The sequence below is a fragment of the Nothoprocta perdicaria genome, unplaced genomic scaffold (assembly GCF_003342845.1).
Source record: "Nothoprocta perdicaria isolate Ctin4 unplaced genomic scaffold, notPer1 scaffold_419, whole genome shotgun sequence".
NCBI lineage: Eukaryota > Metazoa > Chordata > Aves > Tinamiformes > Tinamidae > Nothoprocta > Nothoprocta perdicaria.
This window is the reverse complement of record NW_020455665.1, coordinates 40,291-63,927: the sequence shown is the minus strand read 5'-3', so window position 1 is coordinate 63,927 and position 23,637 is coordinate 40,291. Positions and strand designations below refer to the sequence as shown.

Sequence of the window (23,637 nt, the reverse complement as noted above, 5' to 3'; positions counted from 1 at the left end):
CCAAAAAGGACCCCACAGTGCCCACAGATCCCCTTCCCAGCAGTCCCGGACAAGGCAGTTCCTTACCTCCAGACGGACAGAGGGGTGGACAGGGCAGCTGTTCTGTCCCACTTGGTGCCGCTTCAGGGCCATCCTCAGTGGGGTGTGGGGGGTCATCAATACTGCAGGAGCACCACAGCATCATCTTTCAGGTGCTCCCGCTAACGGGAGAAACGATCCTGCGGGCTCAGTTGTCACCAGCCGGCGCTGGAAGTTTCTCCAGCACCTCCCTCTTGGGCTCAGTTGGGTGCTCAGCTTCCCTGTGCTCACAGTGGGCCCTTTTTGGGGTCAGGAGGGCCCTAGGGCTAGTGGGGCCACCTCCGGCTCCCGGTACCAGGAGGCCACCGTAACAAAGAGTCAGGTGAGGAGGGTACTGTGCTGAGAGATGCACCGAGTGGCCCTGTTCTCAGCCAGGAGCCCCCTCCAGCTCTGCAAAGTGAGGTGAAAACGGACTGGAATAAACGATTTACATCTTTTCCATAGATTGCCCCCCCAAGGCATAACCTCAATTTTATTTTTAACCCCAATCCCAGCCCTATTCCTGCCCTATGACAGAAAAAAGCAAATAGCAGTACGTGACGTCACGCAAAGTGCCCTTTAAATCTGCGCCACGCCCCCGTGCCGCCACGCCCCCCCGCGTCCGTAAGGGGCGGAGCATGTCAGGCGTCACACGAACATGATTGCTTCCTTGATGCCGCCTTCTTTGGCCGTTTGGTCCAATGGGCTCCCTGCGTCTCACCCCTGCTCCGCCCCCGCGCTCAGGCAGGCTAGGCTGCACCGCGGCGCGTAGGGTTTTCCTGCGCCGCCATCTTGGCAGCGGCGCCGTTGAGGGAGGCGGGGGCAGCGCGCCCGCCATGGCTGCCACCGCCGCCAACCCGGGTGAGTCTGCGGCGGCTCCCGGGGGCCGGACTCGCTGCTGAGGGGGAGCGCGGCCCTCCCTGCGCACGGGAGGGTCCCCGCGGCTGACGGCCCTTTGAGGGGAGCAAGGGCCGCTCTGTGGAGCGCGGGGCCCGGCTGAGCCCGGGGCGGGGCCCTAGGGGTGAAGGGGGCAGCGCAGGGGCTGGTCCTGGGGGCAGGAGGCTCCCGAGGGGACCAAGGGGGGGGGCGTCTTGAAGGAACCAAGGGGGCCCTCGAGGGGTTGGTAGGAGGCTGCAGGTTTGGGGGGGGTGGCTGTGGGGCCAGGGCGTCCCCAAGGCGCTGGGCTGGCCCCGGAGGTGTCACCTGAGGGGCTGTAGAGGGACAGGGGAGCAGGGGGAGGGTAGGAGGGAGCTGACGGGGTCGCTAGTGGCTTCTGTTTGTTTTATCCTTTTTTTTTTTTTTTTTTTTTTTTTTTTTTTTTTTTTTTTTTTTTTTTTTTTTTTTCCCCGTCTTTCTTTTTTTTTCTCCTTCCACCTCTGTATTTCCCTGAGTTTTATTTGAACTGTCTTGCTACTTTGCAAAGGGTTTTTATGAATCCTGCTGGTGCCCATCGAGGGTGCAGAAAGCAGAATATCCCTTCGACTACCACTCTCTCCAGCCAGGAGCTATGGTGTGATGCTCAGTCTGGAGTAGGTGGAAATTGCTGGTGACTGATGTTTGCTAAATAAACTCAAGTGCTTTAGGCTTTTTCAGAGTTCAAGCTAAGCTGCCCTGAAATCAGTATGATAAGCCAGTGTCGGTGAAGTTGTTGTGGATTTATGTGGTGACTGAGATCAGAAATTCAGCTTCTGAGTCTTCTCTTGGTTTGTGGTTTCTGTTTATTCTTGCGTGTGGCTTGGGGCTGACAAGATCTCGGCTTGTGTGACTTGTTCGGGTTCATCTAGGACTGCTGGGCGCAACTTCTAAGGGACAGGTTTTCATCCTTACTTGGCATAGGAAGCTTTTTGCGGCTTTGAATATCAGGAAAACATGTTGGGTCATTCGTTTGTGCTGACTTTGAGACAAGGGGGCAGAGCTGATGTCTGGAAACACGCACATGTGGTTGTGCAGGGCGATCTGAAATTCTTCAGCAATCAGAAGTTGCAGATGAGGCGTTAGAAACAACAAGCGCCCCCCACTCAGCTTGGTGAAAACACATCCGAGATGGAAACTGTCAAACTCGTGCGCTCGTCCTGCAGAAAAACAAACTTCTGGCTAAGAATAATATTCTCTTGAAAGGGTGATGTTGTTCCAAGCAGTCGAAACTTGGACACGTGTGTGTCTGGTGCCATAGACTTACTCAAGAAGTTCATTTCTCCTGCTGCCAGAGCACTGTTGGTTCAAGGGTTGCAGTTCGGCAGACAAAGGGTGCCCAGCAAAACCCAAAGTGACAAAACGCTGGTGGTAAAAAAGTAGACAAGATTGTTCTAAAGCAGCCTCGTGAGGATTTGGTAGAGCGAGAAAGGAAGACGTGCATTGCTCTAGACTCTTAGTGTGTTATAAAATATTTATGTATCTGTAGTCTTTTGAGTTGCCTGGTATTTTGCATGATAGATGAGTTTTAAACAAATAAACTCACAAGGAAAAGAGAAAGAATTTAACATCTGTGTTTAATATCTGTGACTGTAGGCAGACTTGCTGTCCACCGCTAGCTTAGCTGTTTTAAACAGAGAAGGGAAAAAATACAGTCTGAGTAAGCACTATAAGCACAGAGATTATTAGTAAAATAAATTATTTGTGGAAAGCGCTCTCGAAAAGCAGTGTCTTCTCTTGCTTTGCTGTTGCCCATTTGCTAGCTAGAAAAGACTCGAATCGTGGAGCGTTCTTGTGTGCTCGCATTAGCAGGGTTTGCCTTGCTGGAATCTCCTGGTTGGGAGCGAAAAAGAGAACTGTGTGCCATAAGCCAGGGGTAAGATGAGGAGGAATTAAAACAGATGTGCTGTAGTTTACAGGTTTTCCTATTAACTGAGATTGTTAGAACGCTTTAGATTTGGTAGGATAAATGTTGGATTTATCAACTTTATTTAAAGCATTTTATGATTTTGTTCATGTTGGAGGAAAAAAGAATGCGTTCGTTTCTTTATTTGATGTCATTCGATTTTTAGCGGCCATTATGTGTTCACAACCACCCTTATCTTTTTTGGGGTTCCTTACGGACTGCTTTTAAACCTTCCAGTTTGCAAAAAATGTATTTCTTGGGGGCTTTCCAACCTCCGGCCTGTACAATTTGGTTTAGAAATCCGCCACCCCTGCCCCAAGCAGGAATTGCCCCTTCTTGTGGCCTGGGCGCTGCCGTAGCCCTTGCTCAATGACACCTCCGAATATCTGCTCCCGCTTTAGTCCTGGAGTCGCTCCCTGGTGAGATGCCAGTGGTTGCAACAGAGCCCGGCCCAGGGGAGCCGCTTGGGAATCTGGCCCTTGGTCATGACATTCCCTCCGACGCCTTCTAGCCGGTTCTATTCCAGGCTGCATTGTTGGCTCAATTGTGGTGCTCTTGCACATTTATAGTCGGTTACAAACGAGGATCGAGGATCCTCAAGTTCCCTGCCTGCTCCTACTTATCTCTTTGGGCCTTAATTAAACACGGCACGTGCCAAGTGCCAACAGGGATTGCTTTGGGAGAGGAAGAAGAGTGCCCAAATAGGGAGGCTGCAGCGCATCTGCTTTGGGGCAGCGGGCAGAGCTGCAGCTTGGCACTTGCTTCGTGTCCTGGAAGGAGGTTTTTGCTCTCACGGGAGCATTTGGGAGAAGGGAAAAGCCGCCACTTTCCTTCTCCCACCCTCCCTGGGCCCTTCTTGTAGTAGTTCCCATAGCAGTACCAAGGGCTCAGATGGGACCTTTCAAAAACAAACAGAAGACCAGCCCCCCGCCCCCCACCCGCTCCGTACCACCCCCTGCACTTCCAGGCCTATTTAAAAGTTAATTTGCATGGGAACAGCGCAGTGTCACTTCCTTCCCTCAGCACTGAGCCGGAAATTCCTCCGTCCTTAATAAAACGATTATCTGCACTGCTCCAAAGAGTTGTTTTCTCCTGAAACCGCGGTATTTATGTGCACACGTCGAAAAACCATGGGCTGTTTGAGCTGTCTGGCCAGAAGGGAGACCTTTCAGGCCTGGTTTGATGGCGTTTGGGGCCACGTTCCCATAAATAAAGACCTTTGATAGCAGCCCTGGGGATTTCTTTGGCAAGAAGTGAATGGTGCAGATCTCCCTTGCTCTGCGACTCTGGGATGCCTGAGCTTGTGGAGCACAAAGAGATGGTCCTAGCACAGGGAACGGGCTGGACCAAAGGGCAGCTCCGATTATTTCAAGTCCATCCCATCATGAGCCTCGAGTTTATTGCAGAGAGCTCAGCTTGCTGCCTGGGAAATAAATATTACAAATTCACTTGCTGAAAACCGCTAATCCTACTGGCTTTAAAAATCTTTGAGAACAAAGGATCAGGTACAGATATAATGTTCGGAAACTTTTCTGGGAGCTTTTTACCTCTACTTTGTGTTGAAACTTGGTGTTCTTACACTATTGCAAATTGTTTGTGACCATCTCTTGCCCGTTGAGCCGCTAAGCACTGGCCTGGATGCTTAATGCATGTTTTAGTCCCTCCTGGGAATCCCTACGGCCTGGCCAGGAAGAGGCTTTTTCAGTGAAGCCAGCTGCTTGGAGAGGCAACGCGGCAGCGAGACAATATAGCAGCATTGCCACGGTCGACATTTTTGATTATTTAGCTTTGTTTTGGAAGAAACAGCTCAAGTTTTGGAGCCTTTGCTGGGACCAGAAGTGCTGCCGTGAGCCGGCATGTGGGCTGGCCACAGCGCTTGACAGGGGCTTTAGGTGCGCACTGACCAGCACCCAACTCGGGGAGCACTGCTCCGCCCAAGCTGCTGCCCGCAAACCTTGTTCCTGTAGCTGCACTGTGCAGTTATCTGCCAAAGCTGGATCTAAGAAGCTGAAAAGTCTCTCTTTCCCTCCCCTCCACTCATTCTGTGTGCGAGGAATGCAGAAGGCTGCATTTGGATGAGATGAGAAGTACAACGAGGTGCTGCCTGTTCTAATAGTCCTCTCATTTCATCCAAGCTGTCAGGGTTGGCGTCCCCCTTTGCTGCCATTTGGGAGCCTCAGCAAAAGACTTTTGCCTCTCTCTCTCCTGCCTTAATATTATTAATTTCCTCCACTTTGATAAAGCAGAAATGTTCTTTGAGCCTTGGAGGTGTCCAGCAGAGCTCTACAGCATAGACCGTGGTGGAGATGCTCTGGTTGGAGCGATGCTCTTGCATGGGAACATAGGAAAAAAATCTTTAGCCTGGGTTCGAAGCTATGAACAACCTTCCAGAGCATGGCTAGCTCCTCCTCTGTTTAAAAAGGAGCCCCCGTCTTTCCTAAGCTCTTGGGCTTATGAAAGCAGCATGTCCGCGGCGCTTGAAATGCGCCCCTGCTGCAGAGGCCCCGGATGAAAGGGCTGGAAGGACAGCACACACAATCTCCCCACTTCAGTCGCTGAAACGCTAGCATGTTTAATGGGAGCTAGATGTTGAGCGTGCCGCTCCCACGGAGCTCGTGGCGGATTTGATGTCCTTCTCTTTTGTTTGTTCTTCCCCCTCCTGTTTAGAAATGTCATCAGATGTTTCCTCCCTGGGTGCAGCTGTGGGCTCTGGGAATCCTGGAGCAGGGACACAAGCTGGAGGAGCCATTGTGCAGAGAGTCAACAAGCGGCGCCCTGGGTGAGTGGGGGTTTTGGAGGGTTTGGAGTTTTGTGTGTGTGTGGGGAAAGTGGGATTTTGACAAAGCACTGCACTTGGTGGAGGAGCGGTCGGCTGGCTCCTTCTAAGTGAAAAGCAGTCGCTTGGGTCCTAGGTACCCAGCATTTGGCCTGTTTACTTTGTAGTGATCTCTCTTATGCCAGTTGTGTCCCATGGAGCTGGAGTTCTGTATCTCCTACAAAGCGAAGGGATAAAAAGTTGTTACAGGAGAAAGGGGGTGTCCATGTCCACCAAGGACTGGGAAGGAAACAGGAGACAGTGGAGCAAACGGACCAACTGGTTGCCCCAAGAGATGGGAATGTGAGGCCTTAAACTTTTGCAGCTGCTTTTTCCCTGGGAGAGGATGGGGAAAGCAGCAATGTGCTTGCAGTGGGCTTTTTGTTTGCTAAAAATGCTTTTGTAAATTAAAAGGCTATTTATTGGCCTCTCATTCTTGCCACAAGCGATTTTCTCCTATTTTCCAGTTCACAAAAAAATTTCCCTCCCTTCCAGCTCCCTCTTTGCCCTGTTTGCTGATGCTCCCGCTCCCCTGCAGCTCCTTGTGCTCTGCAACCACGCACCACTTCCACACCAAGTCACCAGACTGAACTTCAACTTTTAAAGTGTTTTGTCCTCTTTTTTTTTTTTTCTTTTTTTTTTTTTTCAATGCAACTTATCTGAGCTTTGGAATTACACATGCTCTGTCTGGAGGCTGGTCTGTCCTTTGAGCAGCCGTTTCACTCCTTTGGGACATTTAAAAGCAGGGGGTGCTCACTGGGCCGTCTCCATCTTGAACAATCTCGTTGCTCACTTACTGATAAACATATCAAGGAAACTCCTGCCAAACTCCCTTGGTTGTTTATGTTACCACTTGGGATAACTTAAATCTTCCTTTCAGGAGTTGCCTGCATCCCTGCAGGACAGATGGAAAAGCAACCCATGAAAAAAACTGCCTGGTTAATCATTCCCTTTTTGCTTATATTTTTCAGGCTTGATTTTGATGATGATGGAGAAGGGAACAGTAAATTCCTCAGGTGAGGGTGAGCTCTGCATCCGGGAGATCCTCTTGGGTGGTCCAGCTGTGCCATCCCCCCGCCCTGCCCCGAGCAGGGGTTTGTTGCCTATAAAGCCTTTCCTCTCCCACAGCACTGACCAGCGGGGGTCCTCAAGAGAGGCAACGCTCTTCTTCCTTAAACTCTCAGCCTCCTCAGCAGTTTTTCCCCGTCTTTGCAGCTGATTCCAGTGCAAAGCTGCAGTGAGTGGGGGCTCACTGGGGACTGGAAAGGTGCTGTGGCCAAAGTGGGGGATCCGGGTACCACTTTGGACGCAGCCTCCACCCCGAGGCTCCCAGCAGCAGCCCTGCAGTGGGATGAGCGGGTGCTGGTGCAGAYCTTGGTGGGGATGTTACTGTGTGTGATACCAGCATCGTGAAGGATTAAATAGACCCCAGACATGTGTTTCTTAACTCTCATTTGTTCTGCGACTGGCCCAAGCTGTTTTGGAGAGAACTTGTTATCCCTGAGGCTGTGAACATCTCCTCTCATAACCCATATGGGATGCAGAGGACTTGAAAAATCTCTCATAATTAATTTGTAGCCTCACTACAAGGATTAGGATTAGATCGTTCTGGTGATAGTGGAATTCCATATGTCACAGTCTTTTAAAGATGGTTTTCAAATGACTTTGAGATGAGCGTGATCCTGTCGATCACGGGATTTACCTACTGAGAGCCTCTGCATGAGGCCCTTGATTTGAACCAGCTGTATTTTCAAAGCACAGTTTAACCTATTGCTTTGTGTGCAACTGTCTTTAAATTGCTGAGAGAGATTGGTATGACTGTCAGGCACAAAATGTCATCAGGATGCCAAACTAATTAAGCTGTAGCCTTTTAACCAGCTAAACAACAAGTGTGGTCCTGGGCTGCCTGTGCACAGTGGAATTTCTCTTTAGCACTAGGTTTTTTGTGTGTAATTTAACCTCACTGGTCTCCCAAAATGTTTGGTAAAGGAGCAAACCTAAAGAGTCTAAGAACTCTTTTTCCTCTCTCCCTAGGTGTGATGATGACCAGATGCCAAATGATAAAGAGAGATTTGCCAGGTAAGAATCTGCCATATTGCAGGTTTTGAAGCCTGCGATACTGAACCCCACGTGTCGGAGAGCTGCAACATGCAGGGAAAGGATTGTCCCTCTCCTAAGCAGCAGGCAGGTTTTCTCCCTTTGAAGGAGGGTGCACCTTGTGCCAAAGGATCCAAACACTTTCCATGGTTTCTTTGGATGGCTTCATATGAGTATTAAGAAATTACATTGCTCTTCAAAGCTTCTATTCCAGCTGTTGCCTTGGAATCTTACTCTCTCTTCTGCTCAAGAAACTTGCAGAAAAAAAGGAAAATTTCATGCTTAGTTCAAGTGTTCTTCAGCAGGGTTTCCTGGCAAACATTGTGCTTAGCTGCGTGCTTAGAACCAGGACTGAGCTCATGGTGTTTCTCCAGCTTCCTGAAACCCATGGGAGCTGATTTAAGCCTTCTGTGGCTTTGTTTTGTGATGTTCTGGCCATAGTGAGGTGGGTTTTTGTCCATGTTCTGAATGCTGCAAATTCCTGTCCCCTCAGTGCGAAAGGCCACCCTACTATGTCTTGCTAAGAGGAAAAGTGAGTGAATATAGAGTGGAAAAGACTCTGACTTTAGATCTTCTTGAAAGCTGAGGTTAAAATAGAAGGGACACCAGGATAAGAACTGCCCTGCATGTTACATCAAGGGGCTTGAGGGTCAGCAGAATGGAATAAATCACAGGATGAACCAGGAGTGGCGTGTCTAGGAACCTTGTGATTTAATGGATGTCTTGAACTGAAGCAAATGGTCTAGAAACAAGAGCTCTCAGGTCTGTGTTTTCCAGTGGCCCTCATTTTTTCACTCCCTTCCTTCTTCCTTGTATGATGTAGAATGAAACCGGAACGTGAGAGTGAACATCTGATTTTTAGTAGGGTATTAAACTCCTTGAAGTCCAAGAGCATCACGACCAAGTCACGCTAGGAACGTGTGTTGTACTCTGCAAATCTGCAGGCTGTTTTGGGTGCCGTCTGGGAACACGGGGTATCTTTACTGGCTGTAGCTCCTGGTGGATTCTCCGTTATTCAAGGCAAACAAGACAACATATTAGTGAAGTGAGGTTTTCAGAGCCCTGTTCCCTGGAACCTGAAAGCATGTGTGGGTTCATGGGGGTGTCTGCCCTGCAGACGACGTATGTGACCTCTCTGCATGCTCTCTATCATGTAGCAGTCTTGACTCTGTTGCCCGGAGTGAGGTTTATGTAGCTGCTAGCTGGGACTTGGACACTATGTGTGGATTTGGGGGGGGGAGGAGGGGGGTCTCAATGTGCTTTTTCTTTTTTTGATCTGTTAAGCTACTGTTTCTGTTAAAAAGTGTTAAGGTGACTGGGACTGTATTCCTAGTTCTGCCATTAAGCCATTCTTGCACAGAATTATCTGCACATTGAATATCCTATGTGCAAAACAGTTGCCTATTGCCTTTGCCTATTTTACAGCCTTGATAAGTCTCTGAATACACAGACAGATACCGATTTAATGTGCAGTGTTGTGAACTGATGACTGTTTTGTCTTATGGTATTGCTTCTCTACAAAACGGACGTGTCTGTAGGCTGGGTTTCCTAGTACACCTTCCCATTTTTCATTTCTTTAAACTTTTTTCCATTTTAGCTTAGATCGCTGATTTTATTTTTAGGTCTGATGATGAACAGAGTTCAGCGGATAAGGAGAGACTTGCCAGGTAGGAGACTGGAGATTTCAAGCATGGACAAGCAGAGTATTTCCTTTCCTTAATGTTTCTCTAGGCATCCCTTTTCTGTCCCCCTTCTCCTCCTCCTCCTCTCATCTGCTGCTGTAGAGGACTTAAAACTGAACAGACTTCTGGAAGCTGCTGTGCATTTGGATTGGGGAATGGAAAGGCACATAGCCCCCTCATGTGCTCCCCAAAGACAGTCTCAACAAGGGCTCTGTTTGTTGGAGTCAGCAGGATAGAGCATGGTTTGGCCATTGCTTTCACCGTGACTTTGCTAATCTGTGCTAAGTACAGTTTCTCTCGTCTTGATCAACATGCCAAATGCCCTGTTCTTTCCTGGGTTGGATTTTGTCACAGGGATCCTATCATACAATAAAAAATGGATGTAAAGCCTCTATTAGTTCATTTTTTTTCTACCTCTTAGTTTGATGATCCCTTAAACTTTCTAGGGAGGAAGATGTCCTGCCCAATATAGCAATTTAGGCTTACTAAAAGCAGGTTCTCTTCTTAATCTCCTCTTTATAATTCCTTGGAGACCTGTGGCTTGTGTTGAAGCGACCAATGCAGTCCTCTTAACTACTCTACCATTAACACAGGCCAAAAGTAACTTTGAGCAGTGAAATGAACCCCATGACTATGTGCACGCAGCAGCCCATGGTTGAGAGAGTGTGGTCAGGACCGCAGGAAAACACCAGTCCCTTTCCCCAGTTTCAAACTGCAAAATAAAAAGGGCTTAAATAGCCATCAAGGTTTCTGTTGCTTGTTACTGGGTCAGTAAGTGGTGAAGAATGGCTTATTTTGTGGCCTGCTGTCCTGCAAACTTGCCCTGTGACTTCTCTGGGCAATACAGCTTTCTGTTCCACCTTAAATTCATTCTTAAGCAAGCGGCAAGACTAAAAAGACAGGGCTAAAAAGGCTGCCCTGGATGCTGAGACCTCCACAGTTCTGGCCAGTTTATTGCCTGCTGGCTGGTATTAAAACAACCAGCCTTCCCCAAAACCCCCAAAGCATTGCCTTTCCCAACAACAGCATTGCATAGCTTAAATATTTGGGCAGATAAGGAAACCCTAGAGGTGGGGCCCGTGAGTACAGTAAACAGCAGTGCTTTTCCAGAGCTTCTCCCTCCAGTGAAGCTTCCATCCTTTCTGCCTGTCCCCTGCAGACTGTTGTTGCCAGCGCCTGTTGCAAAGGCTGCTTGGCGAGGAGACAGGCGACATGGTAGCTTTACTATCAGCCTTTCCATCGAGGGCAGCTCAGTTCTCCCAGTGGGGTGTGTGAGTTTGGGAAAACAGTTAAAGGTGAGTGGGATATTGAAGTGTTACTTTGTTTTTTTTCCTGAATATTAGCAACAAGGTGCAGGGTCATTTAATGCCTGCACAAACTTGGTAGTGATAAATGTTGCGTTTCTTCTCTTTATCCTGTTCAGTTCAGTCATCTGTGTTCTTGTCCACGCTCCCATTTCTCGTTTCGTCTCCTCCTGTGTGCTTCTTTGCATCAGATACATCCTTTTGTATAGGAAACCTGGCTTTTAAGTTCAAAAAAAATCTACCTTAGTAACTCGATTAAGCTATATGTGCAGGTAAAAACAACCAAGTATAAACAGGTTATGTTCTGACCTCCTGAGAGGTCGATGGGGAATATACTGCGGGAGCAGACATACGTAAGGCCTGCAAAGAGTCTTTAAGGCCAGCGAAACTGGTGACGCCCATCCTGATGCCTCTCGGGAGATCCTTGCAGCACCTAGGTGCTTCTCTGACTCATGGTACTGCCCACGTTGGCCTTGCCTTGGGCAGAAAGCAGGGGCATATCAGCTCTAAAGCCTTTTCCTCCTGCTGGGATGCAGCAAAAGGTTTTTAGTGTTCTGGAGAAATACTCGGATGAAGTCTCTGCGAGGTGAGACTTGCCTGTTTGTAATTTAGGCATCTAAGCTGTGACTGTATCCAGGTCTCCAGCACAACCATCGAGCCCCGTGGGTGCGCACAGTGCGGCCATGTGTTTCATCCTCAGGCAAGCAGTGGGTGGCGGGAGACCTCACAATCTGCCTGTCCCTCCAGAGTGCCTGCCTGTTGAAAAAGATATTTTAGTAGTAAAATGAGAGTGGAGGCCGTGATAAGAGAAGGAAGCCTTTGGTTTGCTGCTGCGTTGTGGAATTGATGGGGAAGCTTCTGTCTCTGTTAAATGGATTAGCCTAGCTCACTGCCTTCAGCAGGCACCAGGAGCCCATGTCATTTAAAGCAAGGCTCTTGTCCTCAGCAAAGAAGGTCCGGCCATGGCCTCTCCTCCTTGCACTTGTTCCCACGTTCCTTTATGCACGCCCAGCATGCCAGGCTTTCATGGCCCTTCTAACTCCTGATGACCCTGATGCATCTCTGTGTTTTGCACTCTGGCCTTGTGGAAATCATTGACCTGGGGAAAAGCCCAAGCCTCCTGGTCCATCAGTAACTTCATCTTGCTCCTCTCCTCCCTGGCCTTTTGCAGGGAAAACCACAGCGAGATCGAGCGGAGGCGGAGGAACAAGATGACCGCGTACATCACAGAGCTGTCCGATATGGTGCCCACGTGCAGCGCCCTGGCCCGCAAGCCTGACAAGCTCACCATCCTGCGCATGGCTGTGTCGCACATGAAGTCGCTGCGTGGCACAGGCAATACCTCCACAGATGGCACCTACAAACCCTCCTTTCTCACTGACCAGGTCTTGGCTTGATACTGCTTTAGGGAATTAAAGTCACAGGAGTGGGGAGGAATTAAATTGTGGCTGAGGGAGAGAGCCCTTGGGATGGGTTTGGAGGATGCCACCTGCTTAGAGCTGGAGTAAGAGTGCGTCTGTCTGTCCTGTGTGCAGGAGCTCAAACACTTGATCCTAGAGGCAGCCGACGGCTTTCTCTTCATAGTGTCCTGTGAGACTGGGCGGGTGGTTTATGTCTCCGATTCTGTGACCCCTGTCCTGAACCAACCCCAATCCGAATGGTTCGGCAGCACCCTGTACGACCAGGTGCACCCAGATGACGTGGGCAAGCTGAGGGAGCAGCTCTCCACGTCAGAGAACGCGCTGACAGGTAAAGCCTCTGCAAAGGAGCTGGTTGGATTAAAACCTTCCATTTGTAGAAGGAACCAAACCCTGGTCTTTTTCTAACAAGGATCCTGCCAACCCCGCTGAGAAGACATCAGAAGGTACCACTGGTGACACTTGCTAGTTTCCTAGTGTTACCTGGTGCCTCTGTTGGTGAAAGGACTTGAAAAACTGCAGCAGCATCTTGTTTTTGCCTCTTTCTTTAGGTCGCATCTTAGATTTAAAGACAGGGACTGTCAAGAAGGAAGGCCAGCAGTCCATGAGAATGTGTATGGGTTCACGAAGATCTTTCATCTGCCGAATGAGGTAATGGAGAGAGTCCATCTCATCCAAGCTTGTAGCTGAACTTGCTCGCTGTCTCATTCCTACTTGCCATCCAGCTCTGATTTTGTTCATTTTGACCTAAATGTGGTATAGTGGAGTTTTTCTGTATAGAGCAAACAACCAAGTTCTTGAGATTTTCCTTGCCGTGTGCTAAGGTAGCTCTCAAGACAGTTTCAAGTAGGACTGATTTGCTTTGACCCTGTGTGTCGTGTGGCTTATTGCAGTCCACGAAATGAGTGCTTTTTGCTTGGGCGATGGCATTTCAGATGGCATAGAGTGCTTCATCTCCAAGACTCCCATAGTGCTTTATTTTGATAAACAAGAATTAAAAACCTTTCCTTCCTTTCACTTCTGCTTCTGGTCCAGGTGTGGCAACAGCTCAGTGGATCCGGTCTCTGTAAATCGTCTCAGCTTTATGCGGAATCGCTGCAGGTATTTGGTAGAAGGGTTGTGTGTGAGGCTGCCTTTCTCCTAGGAGGTCTGTCACCAGAGTGATGGGGACAYGCTGGAGAGAGTGTGCAGGGCAAGCTCTCCTAATGCATAGAGGAGTATAGATGGAGCTACTGGTAGAGGAACTGTACTGCCACTAGACTGGGGAAGATAATACTTATTTTAAAATCCTTTCTTTTCCAGACTTGTGTTTTAAGTCAATTAAAGCCAAATGTTCTCCCAGTTGTTGCTATTGGGCCCTGGTGTGTCTCTGTTTTCATTTGAAAATGAGAGATTCCAACCTACCCTATTCCCAAACTTCTTGATTTTATGTCAAGTCCTTGTGCTTTATACTAAATTGGGGTTAGGTCAGGCAGATTCAAGTGTGTTCCCTCCTTGCATTTTTGAAAGCTTCTGCAGAATGTCTTTGGGATAAAGAAAGAATAATTGGAATTTTCTCTTCCCCCCCCCCTCCCAGGAATGGCTTAGGTGCAGCAAAAGATGGTGAGCCTCACTACGTTGTGGTGCACTGCACAGGTTACATCAAAGCCTGGCCTCCTGCAGGTAACAACGTGTACTGCTTAGCTGGCATGTTCAGCCTTAGCAGCTTTCTAGGAAAATACAGCCTGTAATTGTCTGTTCTCCACACCAAATATGCTAGCAAATGCTTTCCCAGTACATCTAGCATCCTTTCTCATTTTAGAATTGAACAAATTTTCTCTTAATACTGGATCAGAGACCTGTGTTTCAGAAGGTTTATTAAGAGATGAGATATTTCAGTGGTTCAGAAGCATGGTCTTTGTCTTTGAGCAGTGTCCACCATGGAGAATGAAATACTACACTGTCTCGTTTGCCAGCTTTTGCTGAAAGCCTCAGAGCTCTTTCTCCCTTTGGGGAGAAACAGGGAGGGGGGGAAGCAGTTTAATTTACTCAGTTCTTGCATGGAGAAGGGTATTGGATTACAAAATAGGGTGGAGAGCTGTGTTGAAGTCAGAGCAGCATGCTGTTTTTGTGTGTGTCTTTGTGGGGTTTTTGTTTGTTTGTTTGTTTGTTTTTCCTCTGAAGTCTGTTGTCTTGTGCTTTGACTGTACTGGAATTCTTTGGCTCTGCTTTCAGGTGTTTCGCTGCCTGATGATGACCCGGATGCTGGCCAGGGCAGCAAGTTTTGCCTCGTTGCTATTGGCAGACTCCAGGTGCGTAGCACTTCTTGCTGGCTCAACATTGTATTGCCTGACACATCCACAGAACTAACTCTTTGGCCTGAAGGGGCTTTAATTGCTGCAAATCTAGCTGCCTGGAACTGCTGGCTGGGAGAGAGCAGCTCTTGCAAGACTTGCTAATACTGCGTCTGGCTGCCCTTGCAGGTCACCAGCTCACCAAACTGTACAGACATGAACAACGTTTGTCAGCCAACAGAGTTCATCTCCCGGCACAACACCGAAGGCATTTTCACCTTCATAGATCACCGCTGTGTGGCTACTGTTGGCTACCAGCCACAGGTGAGAAAACAGGAGGAGCTTTCCAAGAAAGAACTAGTCTGAATAGGCTTTTCCCTCCTCTCTGTCCTTTGCACATCATGGTTCTGCTTGTCTAAACAGATCTGATAAAACAGTGCTCAGGGACTAAACCAGATGTGTTTCTCTTCCACCCCTTCCTCTTTCATTTGTTTTTCTAAGTCCTATCAATGTAGGAAATGTGGGTGGCTCTGGGTTATGTCTAGTGTCAGTTAAGGTAGTTTTTGCCCTGGTTTGATTTAAGGATCAAACATCAGTCAGCTGCTGTTGCACTTCTCTTAAAATACAGCAAGCAATTCCTGAGCTCTCCTTGTGCTGCAGCAGTGTGGAGTTGGGGGGAGGTTGTGGGAGAGCAGTGACCGCCTATCCAAAGTGATCTTAATGGTGTGGGCCTGAAATGGGAAGTCTGCTAGCCAGGTGAAAACTGACCCAATCTTCATCCCAATCCCTTTAAAACTAGGAGCTTCTGGGGAAGGACATTGTGGATTTCTGCCACCCAGAAGACCAACAGCTTTTGCGAGACAGCTTTCAGCAGGTAAAGCATTTTCTCTACCTCTTGGCATGCAGTAAGATGCACAAATTTGCAGTGTGTCTTTGCAGCACTTTCAAAGAAATGAAACTAACTGGAAAACAGAGAGAAGAATAAGCCTTAGATATTTCTTTTTTCTTTTTCTTACAGTTACAGATTTTAGTCACATAATTGTAAACATGCAAAACAAACCAGAAGCACCTGATGTCTAACTCTTGAATTCATCTTCTGGCTGCTAGTCCAGTCTGCTTTTAGGGCCAGAGACATGGCTACAAGGTGCCTACTTGAATGCCATGTCCCTGTGGCTGAAACACTGGTTCATCTCTAGGGCCCAGCTCGGTGCCGCAGAACTCGAAATGGATGTGGTTTGCTTGCCCTGTTGTGGTTACTCTTATTTCTGAGGGCGCTGGACTTGTGGCAGGGCAGGTAAGACTGCCCATGTGCTTTCATGACTCCAAAAATTAGCTGCTCATATCCATTTGTCCAAATAGTTGGCACCAGAAGCAACAGCGTGTGCATCATTCGCTGAAGGGTTCCATACATCTCACCAGTGCAAAGAGATAAGAAAAGTGGAAGCCAGAAAGGGTCTACTAGATTTTCCAACCATGTCATTCTGGAATCGAGATCCTGTCAGGGAGTAGTGGCAGCACCATTTAGTTGAGGAGAACCAAGATATGGTCTTGTAGGCTTTGAGGCAAAGGGCCATCATGGGCTTTGAGGCGGGGGTGGCTTGTGCTCAGAAGCAAGTTGCTCTTCAGTGCCTTCTTTTAGCAGGTACTATTGATGGCATTACGTTTTTTTAGGTGGTGAAGTTAAAAGGCCAGGTTCTGTCAGTCATGTTCCGATTCCGATCCAAAAACCGGGAATGGCTCTGGATGAGAACCAGCTCCTTTACCTTCCAGAACCCCTACTCGGATGAAATTGAGTACATCATCTGTACCAACACCAACGTCAAGTATGTACACGGAAATGCCTTGCCAACCACCAGCCCGTGAACCAGATGGGCTCTTATCCCAGAATAAGCTGGACCACGGAAGTGCAGGAGCTTTGACCTCTTCCCTCACTAAGCTTCCCATCAATTTGTGTAGGCTCTGGAGAAATTACTAAGTCCCCAAGCGTGTGTGTGTGTGTTTTTTTCCCTGGGCCGTGACGTGCACTGCAGGACTAAAAAGTGCCAGAGATGTAATTCCTTTGGCCATCTGAGTTGTATGGCTTAGCAACCTGCCAAAGTTCAACACCAGCAACACTCTGCTTAGCTCTGGTTACTGGCGTGAGTTCCCTGTCTCTGAATTTGTATTCAGAGCTAATATTAGGTCCACATCTGAATGCAGCTCTTGGACTTCTGTTGACAGTCCAGGAGGGCAGCTGGTCCCAAGGGCAGCTTTCTGTGTCAGCAGGACTGGGTGCAGTTCAAGGCAGAAAGTAAACACTTATTTTCCTCCACTGTTGTAGTTTAACCTCAGAAACCAGCCCCTGGCTGGTGCTTTGGGGAACCTGCTCTCATTGCTGCTTTCTTCTCTTCCTTCTCTTACTGCTCAGGTGGGCTGGTACTGCACATTGCTCCCCATCTGCATTTCCTTTGGGTGCAATTGTAGCTGCTGTCTCTTCCCATGAGTGAGCTCCTGGCTCCTCGCAGAAGAGCAGTGATTGAAATAAGAAACATTCCTACTTGTGCTTCAAAACTGCAGGGCTGCTGGGAGCAGCAAACAGTCTCTCCAGCCAAACAGAAGGCCTCGTTACTTGTGTTTGTGGGCAACTGAAAAGTCTGTTTCCTGGCAATGCAGAAAGGTCCTAGAGGGCAGGTAGCACCCAGCAAGCAAGGAAAAACATTCTGATGGAAAGCGTTAAAACTGAGCAGTGGCAGCCTGGTCCCTTGGGCTCTAAAGAGCTATGGTCTGAGCACAGGGCTCAGATCTGCTACAGGCTGAGATCCCCAGTAGAGCCATCTCTTTGAACTCATTCATTCCACACACATCCATTCCCACGTCCATGCTATGCCTTCAAAATGTGCTGCACAAATTCAGACCAGACAAGGGGCCATCTGTGTCTGTCTGTGCTCGAGATGCAGGTTATTGATGTGCATCTTTGCTGGGTTTTCTTTATTAAGCTTTTTCATCCATGAGATCAGTCTTACTTCCAAAGCAACAGTGTGCTAAGCAATTGTTGAGAGGGAAAAAATGGATTTCCATCCCTTTCTTTATGGGGTGGGGGATTTTTTTATTATTATTTTGAACTGGCTTACAACTATAGATAGAAGAGCATAAAGAACTCCAGCAACATCTTGGGCTTAAGAACCTAAAGCTGCTGGTGATCTCTGTAGGCTCCTGCTCTGAAGTGTCTGGCACAGGGCTGACTGGAAGCTTTAGAGGAAGTTTGGGCCCCTTGACCTGTCGTTATGCTTAAGACCACTGCAGAACTGGCCACACTGCCCTTCCAGAGACCATGGAAACTGAATGGAAAGATTCCTCCCTTGAATCTTTCTTGCACAAAAAAAAGAAAAGATTCCAATCTTGTCTGAGATGGGTACACACTCTTATATTCAGTAGCCAACTGTTCGCTTTTCTTTGGCATTTTTAAAATACCTCTTACTCTTTTTTTTAATAGGAATTCCAGCCAGGAATCTCGACCTGCTCTATCAAACTCCATGCAGAGGCCCCAACTGGGGCAGAGCGTCAGCCTTCCCCTGGAGATGGGCACGGCACAGCTGCCTGCAAGGTCAGGAGGCGCTCGGCTCCCTTTCCAGGCCTCTCCTGCCGCTTCAGCCTTCCTGTCCAACCCCAGCTTTCTCCTCTGCTATAACTGAACCCCCTCAACTAATAAATCGTGGTGTAACCAGAGGGTACCTCCTCCCTTGGCAATCTTTTCAGTAGGCACTGTGCTCTTGTTACAACCCCTTTCTATTTCAGGCAACAGCCACCACCACAACAGACGGAGCTGGAGGTGGTCCCAGGAAGAGAGAGCCTGTCCGGTTACGACCACTCGCAGGTAACTCGATAACAGCTCAGGCTGCTCGTTGCCTTTTTCTCTCCTATATTGTCTGAATTCCCTTTTGCTAGGGATTTAAAGGTGGTCACGCGAGATCGCTCTTGTGTGCGGGGCCCTGGCCTGCAGACACCTTCAGCCCTTCTCTGTGCTGGCTGGGAGGCTGCTGACTTCCTTGACACATGGTGTTCTAACTGCCTGTGTTTATCATCCTTGCTCTCAGGTCTCTGTTCAGCCTGTGAGTGCTGCTGGCCCAGAGCACAGCAAGACATTGGAGAAGACGGAGAGCCTGTTCAGTCAGGAGAGAGACCCAAGATTCGGCGAGATCTACAGTGGTATCAATACAGGTAGGAGCACTGGGCCGTGAGGTGCAGCCAAGGCGCATTTTGCGTCCATCTGACTTGCCTTTCTGCTCTTTCCTAAGTCACTTAGAGCAGCTCTGGGGGTAGAGGCTGGTGCCTGTGTTGTGGCAGCCTCGGTCTTGCAGAGAAGTAATGATTTTTGACACCATGTGGAGGATTCCTGACCTGTGCTGCAGTGGCAGTGAATCTCCCTGCAGACAACACTGGTTGTGGGGAGGGGGTGAGAAGGTGTCTCTGGTTGTGGATCTGCGTGTCTTGGTCTGTCCCTTCTGCCTGTCCCTAGGGCGCAGTTCTGTGTTCCCTCTCTGAGCACAGACTGTAGTGGATGCTGTAACCCCAGAGAGCCTTAATGTGAAGTTTATTAGAAAATGGAGAGGAAATCAAATTAAACAGGCTTTTATGAAACCATCTGGAGCCCATGTCTGGATAAAGAACAGTCGTGCCTGATGCTTTGGCTCAAAACGGTCTCCCTTCATGCAAGCACGTCTCGCTAGCTGGTTCTGTCCCTGTTCCCATTGCTGAGACTCTCTCGGCCCTAACCCGAATCTGCCTCTCTCTGCAGACCAGAACAAAGCCATTCCTGCCAGCACAGTGCCTGCCAACCAAACCCTCTTTCAGCAGGGAAACGCTTTCACCCCCACGCGGCCCGCAGAGAACTTTAGGTGAGAATTCACGTGCCTCAAGCAGGCCTCTTGGGACTTGGGCCTTGTCCTGTAGTTACTGCTGCTCTTACCGCTCCCCCTGCAAGGGCTGAGTGCTCCCAGCCCTCCCCATAAATGTGCTCCCACATGGTCTGTGCCTGTGCGCATCACTTGGATCCCTGCCCTGCAGCTGAGTGGGAAGGATTTCTTGCTTACAGATGCATCAGCTCCTGCTGGTTGCGCCCGTAGCTGGGCAGCAGAGTGGGCTCTGGCACAGCAACAACGTTGCCTCCGCAATGTGTGCACTCATTTTTCCTCCCCCAGTGACCTGCCCAGATGGTGCTTGTGCCTCCTGTCCTGTGGCACGGTGCCTGGTGTCCTGCTGAGCCCCCCTCCCGCTCTTCCAGGAGCAGCAGCAGTAGCAGCAGCACCATGATACCCCCCGTGAACATCATCCAGCAGCAGCCGCCGGCAGCTGGTCGCATCCTTGCGCAGATCTCGCGCCACTCCAACCCCGCTCAGGTCAGCGGAACCAGCTGGGCTCCCGGGACACGGCCGGCGTTCACACCTCAGGTAGCGACATCCGAACACTCAGTGCGGGCCCCAGGCCCCCAGTGCGTCGTAGACCCTTTGTGCTGGCGTGAGTCGACCTGCTCTAGTGACGGAGGAGCACTGTGTTGAGCACCTCGGAGTGCCGGAAAGTGAATGGCACCAAGAGGTGAAGCCCCAGCAGGTGACAGGGCTGCTCTGACATCTCCCCTCTGTGCCATGGTCTGCTGTAGCTGTTGGTTTTTATTAGGCTCAGTGGAGAGGCTAGAGGAGGAACACGTCAGAGACAAGACAGTCTTGCTGCTCTGGGTGTTGGAGGGGCTCTAGGACAGTTTCACTTCTTCCTCCCACTTGTGCAAGCTGCTGTGCAAAGAGGGATGAGGATGAGCACCTTGCATTGAGGAGCTCCTCTGCAGGAATGTTTGGCCTGGATCAGCAAGGATGCAAGTTCACCCTCTCCCTTTTGCTTGTTTGGAGACCAGATATCTAGCCACAAAGCTGACCCAGTCCAGCAGTTCTTGCCCTGGGTAAGATGAAGGTCGGAATCGATGCATCTCTCTCCTCCCCTGCCTTTGTGTCTTGCAGCAAGTGGCGTCGCAGGCAGTGAAGACTCGTCCCTCTTCGTTCGGCATGGGGACTTTCCAAGGCACGCAGTCCTCCTTCAGCCCAATGACAGCCCCTGGCTCCACCACTTCCCCTAGCGGGCCCACATATCCAAACCTTGCTGGCCGTGGCACAAGCTTCAGTGAGTATGGCTTGGGGTGCCGGCAAGGCTGAGGGAGTGATGGCCAAGTCCCCTTGGAGGGAAGCTGAGAGCCATGGGCACCGTGCCCTGCTCCAAGGCTGAATCCCCAGCGCTCACTGCGCGGGACGAAATCCTGCTCGCCCTGATGTTTGCCGCCTTGTTCCCGTTGAACAGCCACGGAGGCGGCGCAGACCCCAGCCCCCTTCCAGCCGCGCGCAACCGAAGGTGTGGGGATGTGGCCACAGTGGCAAGGACAGCACCACGGCCCAGCCTCGGGGGAACAGCACGTGCAGCAGCCACAGCCCAGCCAGCCTGAGGTCTTCTCAGTAAGATGGTGCTTTCTTTAACCACCCAAGTGAGGACCCTTATGGGAATGAGCTCGTCCTTAGCGTATAATGTCCACCGAGTCTCCAACTTGGGAATTACAGGCTGGGGAGGAGAGGACAGAGGCCTTGGCTGGCCTCGCTTTGCCTCTTCCTCTGGTCTTGGGTCAGTGTGAAACTCCTGCTCTAAGCTCAGGCATTTCAGGAGCTGCAGGGCTCACAGCTCAAATTCACTAGCCTCGGGTACAAACCCCATGTAGCCTTCAGGAGGGGAAGGGACTGTCATGTAGAGCACCTGGTATGACAGGTTTGTCCACAGCTAACTCTCCAATGTGCCCCCCTGGCCTGGGGAATAACTGCATCCTTGTTACCTCTGCAGGATATGCTGACGATGCTGGGAGACCAAGGACCCAACTACAACAACGAAGAGTTCCCAGAGCTAAATATATTCCCTTCTTTTTCAGAATAAAATAAGCCTTAGCGGAAGTAACATATAGCTATATATAATACCTATGTGTAAAGGAAGACATCTAAGTCTTTTTTTTTTTTCAAAGACTGCTGAAGTTTATAAACAATTTCTACCTTCTGGAGGTGAAACTCTGCCCAGGAGCCCGCAGGAAGGAAGGCCAGTGCTGGAAGAGGCTGCTCTGGTTTTGGACAGCACCTCCCTGCGGCGCTGGCAGCGGGGACTCTTTGCCTGGAGGTTTCGGGACTCAAGTGCCACCAGAGCAGTCACACTAATTGACCGATATCCCTGGGTTTGCAGAGCAGCTTCTGAGCTCCACGGGTGGGTAGGAGGGATCCCCGCCTGTGTTACAGGCAGCTCCCTGAATCCATAAAGTGGCTTTTACCATTTTTATTTCAGTCTTCTATACCATGACTCTTTTCTATCAAATGCAAAACAAAGAATTGTAACTTTTTAAATATTGCAAGAAACTCTTCCAAGCGGTAACCCTGTACGATGCGATGCTGGCGGACACTGGGGTGAGACTCCTGAGGTGACAAGGCTTTCTGCTTGGCAGCTGCCCGCTAAAGGAAGCTTTGCCATCTCTGGAAGGTTGTTGCTGTGCCTCCCTTTGGGGTGTTTTCTCTCGAGGTTCCCATGCTTGCAGGCACGTTCTTGTTTGCTTGGACCCTCTTTTTGTGAACTGTGCAATGAACAGACGAGCTCCCTTGGGGCCATGTCGTTCACGTGAAGAACAGGACACTTGTGAGCCATAAAAATATTGTGCATGTAGCTTAGGGCTCTGTGCTGCTGTAGAGCAGAGTTTCAACAGGCCTTTTGTCAGCTCAGGGCAGAGGGAAGGAACCCTGCACTTTACGTGCCCTTCTACCACTTCCAGGTCGGCTTCCCTTGTCTTGGAGCCGCACGTCTGGTTCCCTGCACAGAGAGGCCTTGGATTTGCTTGGGGTCCAGCTGAGGAGCTGTCTTTTCTACCATGTGCTTGGCAGCACAGGGTTCACTCTTAAATCCAGTCTCCCTCCTGCCCTACACTGACCCAGTTGTTAAATCACAAGATGGAGGCGAGCGAGGGACGGCAGCGGCACCGTTTCTTCTTCAGTCTGGACGCTGCATCTGCTGGCTTCCTCTGTGGAAAAACTGGCTGATCTCTCCCTCCCTGGGGCATGGAGGGGCTGGAAGAACAGACCAATATCCCTGGCGCTGGCAATGCTTGCTCGAATTTCAGCAGGGAAATTCGGTTGCTGTGGAGTTCAGCTTGGAAAGAAACTTGGCGCAACTGCGAGCGGGGAGGGAAAGAAGAGGAATCTTGCTTGGAAAGTGAGTTTTACTCTGCATGAAGCCTGCTGGGAATGCCTCCTTCCTCCCTGGAATTGTGGCCGGCGCAGTGCAAGAAGCAGCGGCGAGCGGAGATGCTTGGGAGGCTGAGCAGGTACCATCTGCCCTGGCAGCTTTGAGCAAAATGCCCTACACCAGAAGGAGTTTCAGTATTTTCTGCGCCCTGCAGTGTTTTTTCCCTGTTTTCTCCTACTTTTGTTGGAAAATGAAGACTTGAAGCTTCCCAAGAAAATTTCAAAGGCCGGGAGGCGAAGCTGGGAACCTCCCTTGGGGGGAGTCTGGAAAGAGCCCTGGATCCATCCCCTTCCTTTGCTAACCAGGGACCTGGAGCCACCAGCAGCACCTGCATTGGGCGCCTCTTGGTGCACGGCCCTTGTCCCCTGCCGGCTCCCGCTTGTGGTCGCAGCTCCCGGGGCGCCCAGCGGCACTGGGGAAGGCAGCGCCCGTCCCAGCCCTGCGGCCCTGGCAGTGGGACAGGGAGTAGGGCTGAGGAGCGGGGTCAAGGGGCACCCCTGGAGCTGCCCTGCGCTCGAGGACACCTCCTGTTTGGACAACTCCCATCCTCCTGTACTGTGTGCCAAAGGGGAGCTTGGGCCCCTGCCGGGGGGGCAGGGGCTCCGCGGAGCTTGCGAATAACGCTGTGTAGCAGAGATTTTACAACATGATATTTTTCTTTTTCTTTTATTTTCCAAACTTGTTTTTGCCCTGACTGTGGAGGAGGGGGCTGGTGCCTCCTCGGCTGCCTCCCCGGGGAGGGGTAGCTGCTGCTTTCCTTGCCCTCCTCTTCCTCGTGCTCCTCCTGCAACGCGTTAGGGACCACTTTCCCCCACGCCGCCGTCCTCGCGAGGCCTGGGCGCCTCCCTGCAGGAGCACTCGGCCCTGTGGCCCCGGCTGCGCTCAGCCCG

The 23,637-nt window shown here is 50.1% G+C and overlaps 1 protein-coding gene across 1 annotated transcript; it reads left to right on the top strand.

Moving 5' to 3' along the window:
* The first annotated feature begins 890 nt into the window (after positions 1 to 890).
* On the top strand, positions 891 to 23,380 carry ARNT (aryl hydrocarbon receptor nuclear translocator). The gene is made up of 22 exons (XM_026045927.1): positions 891 to 918; positions 5,543 to 5,654; positions 6,662 to 6,706; positions 7,725 to 7,769; positions 9,410 to 9,454; positions 11,945 to 12,158; positions 12,309 to 12,522; positions 12,743 to 12,842; positions 13,227 to 13,292; positions 13,768 to 13,853; positions 14,406 to 14,482; positions 14,654 to 14,788; positions 15,264 to 15,338; positions 16,136 to 16,287; positions 17,937 to 18,047; positions 18,239 to 18,317; positions 18,538 to 18,661; positions 19,239 to 19,338; positions 19,725 to 19,890; positions 20,452 to 20,611; positions 20,786 to 20,937; positions 21,314 to 23,380. The coding sequence occupies exons 1-22, from the start codon at positions 894 to 896 to the stop codon at positions 21,401 to 21,403; spliced, it is 2,373 nt and encodes a 790-aa protein (XP_025901712.1). The 5' UTR covers positions 891 to 893; the 3' UTR covers positions 21,404 to 23,380.
* Positions 23,381 to 23,637: the final 257 nt, after the last annotated feature.